Source organism: Pundamilia nyererei, unplaced genomic scaffold (genome assembly GCF_000239375.1).
Source record: "Pundamilia nyererei isolate P.nyererei 1_Seehausen unplaced genomic scaffold, PunNye1.0 scaffold00330, whole genome shotgun sequence".
NCBI lineage: Eukaryota > Metazoa > Chordata > Actinopteri > Cichliformes > Cichlidae > Pundamilia > Pundamilia nyererei.
In genome coordinates this window covers 77,255-82,320 of record NW_005187731.1, presented here as the reverse complement: position 1 = coordinate 82,320, position 5,066 = coordinate 77,255, and the positions used below count along the sequence as shown (strand labels likewise).

Sequence of the window (5,066 nt, the reverse complement as noted above, 5' to 3'; positions counted from 1 at the left end):
GTTCTGTTGCTGACCTAAACCCAACAGGAGCTCTCACCAGTTAAACATGGTATAAAGCTATGCTAACAGTCCATCTGCATATTTTAGCTCCTTTAGCTTTACTGTAGATTTTTGCTGTGTAAAGCCAAGGTGTATGCAAGCACCTACATGCTTCACTTTTCTTCATGTCAGAGTTTGTTGATCGGGTGTTTTGATGAAGGACCATCTTTTTCCAGTAAAGTGCTCTGGTCCAAACCAGTTGATGATTTCCAAGCAAATCAAAATGTGACTAAAAACCATGTGACAATGTTCAGTCTGCTCATTGGCCGGATGTGCAAGAGCAAAAAGTAAATATAGGAAAAAATACGTTATGTGACACATCTGTAGTACAGATACAACCACTGAAAACTGCCACTTCAGCCATCAGCTGACATCAGCCGATTAGAGCCCCCCCATTTAACCTTTGGTAGTTTCCACTATAAACACGCCCCTTTCACTCAGTTGCAGAGTGTGACCAAGAGATGGTGCTTTAAAAAAAACAACAACCTTGGATTATTTTCACAGCCCACTGTGTTGATTTGAGGCTATATAAATCAAACTGAATTATATTACACATTATTTTGATAACTTTCATGAAAACCTCTTCACCCATTAAAGGATAACAACTTAAGTTTTGAAAATATAAAATAAATAAAACTTTACACTCAGTTTGACCATTCAGACATTTACACTGACCAGCGTTCGACCAGCGTTAACGTGATAGATGTCCGTGGGTGGGTCTGGTTGGCCTGGGTCTTTGGAAATGTGAGAAAACTACTGAAGCATCCTCATGGTGTCTTCACAAAAATGGGACATTAGAAGACTACCAAAAACAGCAGTCTACACTATGTGAAGACCATAAATTTAAGGTTACATATTTGATATTCAGTTATTTTTGTTTCTGTTGAAACATTCAGTTTGTTTCAAGGAGGCGAGCACATGCTCTCACAGTTACCTCAGATGTCTGAGTTTTCATGAACGCAGCGCTGCCTGGAAACTGTTTCTCTTACTGAGCTGACATAAATTAATGTTCTGGCTTATCAGATCATTGGTCAAGTAGAAATTACTTCTATATTGTTAAGTTACACTCTGTTATCAATTCAACGTGATGTCACGAAGTCTGCAGATGTAGTAACAACAGTTTTAGTAACTCTGGGCCGGATTTTAACAGTAATGCGAAACTTTTTGTGAAACAATTTTGTGATAAATTTTTCTTAAAGGACAAAACGCATCAACGGCATTCGGTAAGCTGAGGTAGTCATTGCAGCAGGGTGCAAGATGCTAGCAGGGAACGCATACATGGACCGGCGTTCTGTAGTCCGTACTTCACATCCAACACTTCATTGTTCTTGGTGATGTAAGCTTAGATGCAGCTGTTTGGCCATAGTAACCCATTCCATGAAGCTCGCTATTCACTGTTCTCGAGCCAGTCTAAAGGTCATATGAAATTTGAGCTCTGTAGCGATCGACTATCCAGGAAGTTGGCACCTCAGCATCTGCTGACAGCACTTCTTTGATTTTACGTGGCCTGCCACTTTATGGCTGAGTTGGTGAAACACAGGCACTACGACTAAGCACATATATCCCATCCACTGTAGCAACTACAAACCCTTCACCGAGGCAGCTTGTTATTTTCATGTACATCACCAGGTTTGTAGTAAAAACAAAAATGCATTTTGGGTCAATTTGAAATGTAAAAGTAAGGTTGCAGGTCAGATGTGACGTTTGGGTGAAAAATGTAATTTCCCCTGTACCAGGATCTTTCCCTAAGCGCTGCAAAGGAAGGAGAATTTTAAGACCTTTTCACCTTATTCTACCTTGAAGAGGTCAAAGGTGCATGCATGACCACACTCCACATTCCCTACACATTTCATCAGCATTCATTCAAAATCTTTAAGCTGTTGTATTTAAAGAAAGAATGAGAAACATACCAGCTTTACCCAAACCAGCCTGGGTGGCTCGAGCTAGCTCTACCAGCATAATAATGTGGTCAAATACCACAGAAGTACAAAATATATCACTTGTAGGGTAATGTGGATAGCAAAAAGGATATCAACACTTTACCGTACAAGTGTCTTTCTTATTGTTGAATATCAGAGGCAGATCTTTATGATGTTCTGTTTGGGCCTCCTAGACGAGTCGTTGATGTGCTCTTTGAGTAATTTCAGTCACTGCATTGATCTATCAGCCTGGTCTATCAGCCTGGTCTATCAGCCTGGTCTATCAGCCTGATCTATCAGCCTGATCTATCAGCCTGATCTATCAGCCTGATCTATCAGCCTGATCTATCAGGTTGGAAAAGCTTACAGGCAGGTGCCGTAGTGCCATTTATCAAGGCGGGTAAATCGATTTTACACCGGGTCATGTTGGCTGTTTTTAACAAATGAAACAAAAAATGTTGAATGAGGTCGGCTGAATGAATTTCCTTTGGTTGCTTTTGAATAATCTAAAAATAAAATAAAAACACGGGACTGAGACAGGCGTCACCAATAATAATAATAATAATAATAATAATAATAATAATCTGCACTAGTCTTTGAACTTGACTGCTTTTCTGCATTTTCAGGACCTCAGTGTTGAAAGTCCGTGTATCATGTGCTCCCCACAGGTAACACCACCTACCTCTGGGAGTTTCTGCTGGAGCTTCTGCAGGATAAGAACACGTGTCCCAGATACATCAAGTGGATGCACAGAGAGAAGGGCATCTTCAAACTTGTTGATTCAAAGGCTGTTTCTAAACTGTGGGGTAAACACAAAAACAAGCCTGACATGAACTACGAGACTATGGGCCGGGCCCTAAGGTGAGCTGTTTTGCTCCATGAGCACATCACAGTCTGCAATCGTGATTTACCAGGACACGATGATTAAAGACATATCAGACGCAAACAGACAGAAAGACCAAATAATGACTCACAGTTATTTTATGAACTCAGAGGGAAAGTAGTTTATGTTTTTACTCTCTGACATGAGTTTTGACCGCCTATCCTGATGTTCTGGAGAGTTCATACTCCATGTGTTGTTTCTGTATAGGTATTACTACCAGCGTGGCATCCTTGCCAAAGTTGAGGGTCAGCGGCTGGCCTACCAATTTAAAGACATGCCCAAAAACATTCGAGTGATCGATGATCACGAGGAGGCAGAGGAAGTGGAGGACAGCGAGACCGTGGTGTCCAGTCAGAATCTGGCTCGCCAGCAGGGCCAGGCCACCCTGGGCGCTACGTCTCTCACCACCTCCCAGCCTCAGCAGACCTACGTCACTGTCATCCCCAGCAACACCACCACCAGGTCAGACAGACATGTGCTCATTTAGTCTTCCTGTGCCCTGTAGGATGTGATTGTCCGACTCTAAACAAATACATACATTAAGGCTAATTTTCACTACTGCTCTACAAAACTGTCAAAGACTGTTTTAGGGGAAACCTTGTGCTGTTTGATCAGATCATGAACCTCTGGTCTTATACAGGAGAAATGATCTGTTTGGATGTGGTGCACTGAGGATCACATGCTTCAAGTTTATATGATCAGCATTGAGCACATTTAGTGTGGATCCTGACATGTTGTGTATGTGTGGTGATTTTATTTTTTTATGTATTCAGTGTTTACTGTTTTGCTTGTCTATCCCTGCAGGCCCATCCGAGCTATGCCAGTGGTCATGACCAACTCGCTAGGTCAAATGGCGTTAAACTCTCCACCCATCCTCACAACTACCACAGGAGTCCCAGTGACTGTAGCGAGCACCTCTGCTAGCACTGCCCCTAAACTTGTGATCCAGGCACTGCCCACCATGCTTCCTGCTGGGACAAAAGCAGGAGAGAAGATCACCATCATCACAATCCCAGCCAACCAGCTGGCAACGCTCATGCAGGCCAACCCATCAGGCCAGGTCACGCAACTCATCCAGGCCAAACCTGTCACTGCACAGCTAGCGCAGGCCGCCATCAAACCGCAGCTCATCCTGGCCAAACCAGCCACAATGGCTCAGGCGCTGCCGCAGATGTCTGTCCAGTCTCACTTAGCCCCCACCAAAAGCCCCATTCAGCCCCCAAAGCGTGACGCAGTACAATCAGACGTGGCAGCAGAGGCCCTGCCCACCTCCAGCTCGCCGGCAGTGTCAGTGGAAAAACTATCATCCTGAGAGCCAGGGTCCCCGAGGGGGTTTGGTGTGGAGAGGGATGTACAGAAAGTGACTGTGGACACTACTGAGGAAGTGCAGGGGACATCCCACACCACCTCCTCCTGACACATAACTGAGCTTCTCCCTTATTGGCTTAGACCGTCCGACCGACGCTGGTCTCTAGGGAGACACTTTGACTATCTGGCTGCTGAAGCCGCGCAGAGGACGAAAGGGACTGTTAGACATACACATCGATGGTTCACAGCTCAGAAACGTGGGCGGCCTTAGATCGTAAATGACAAGTTGTTTTTGTAATCAAAGCTAACATAAGAGGCTAGCAGGACTTTATTGTAAACGGAAGCTTAAAAAGGATTTTTGATACTCGACGAGTATGTATCAGTACACATGTAGTTTGAATTCCTCTGTAGCCCCTTTCACATTTGGGTTACAGGCTTTAAGACTGTAAAACTTTAAATGGCAGAGTAAGTGGGGCATTGCTTTAGACACATTCACAATGACTGAAACTGGCGCTTGTTTCAGGCTTCATGGGTCGTCTGCAGAGCTCTCCTGAACTCAACAGGACTGTCACTATTTCCCACTGTTATCCTCTTTTTTTACTGTCCCTAGAGTGGGGGTCAAGGATATCTGCATCCAGAAAAAAGAACTGATTGTGTGCTCCGCAGAAGTATATTATGATTTTTTTTCTTGTACTCTCAGTGTATTGAAGTAGATTTTACTGAAATATGTATAAAACAAATGTTAATTCAAAATGTCTGGAGTGGGTTCATTTAACCATCTGAACAGTAGCTTAAAAAGCTCTGATGGACACCAGGTCCACAGAAAAATGCTCCTGCTCACCCTACAGATTCAGTTCAGTGTGCGTGCACAAAGTATAACATGACTCCTATTAGTTTACCTAGGAAATAGCCCAATA

General features: G+C 43.6%; 1 protein-coding gene across 2 annotated transcripts in view; it reads left to right on the top strand.

The window, feature by feature from the left end:
• elf2a (E74-like factor 2a (ets domain transcription factor)) overlaps positions 1-4,902 on the top strand; it is a 14,120-nt gene extending 9,218 nt beyond the window's left edge. For both annotated transcript variants that reach the window (XM_005751848.1, XM_013915611.1), the window contains exons 7-9: positions 2,627-2,819; positions 3,049-3,303; positions 3,646-4,902. In XM_005751848.1, the coding sequence (XP_005751905.1) occupies positions 2,627-2,819; positions 3,049-3,303; positions 3,646-4,153 (956 nt within the window). In that variant the 3' untranslated portion in view covers positions 4,154-4,902. The remainder of the gene's footprint in view (positions 1-2,626; positions 2,820-3,048; positions 3,304-3,645) is intronic.
• The last annotated feature ends 164 nt before the right edge of the window (positions 4,903-5,066 follow it).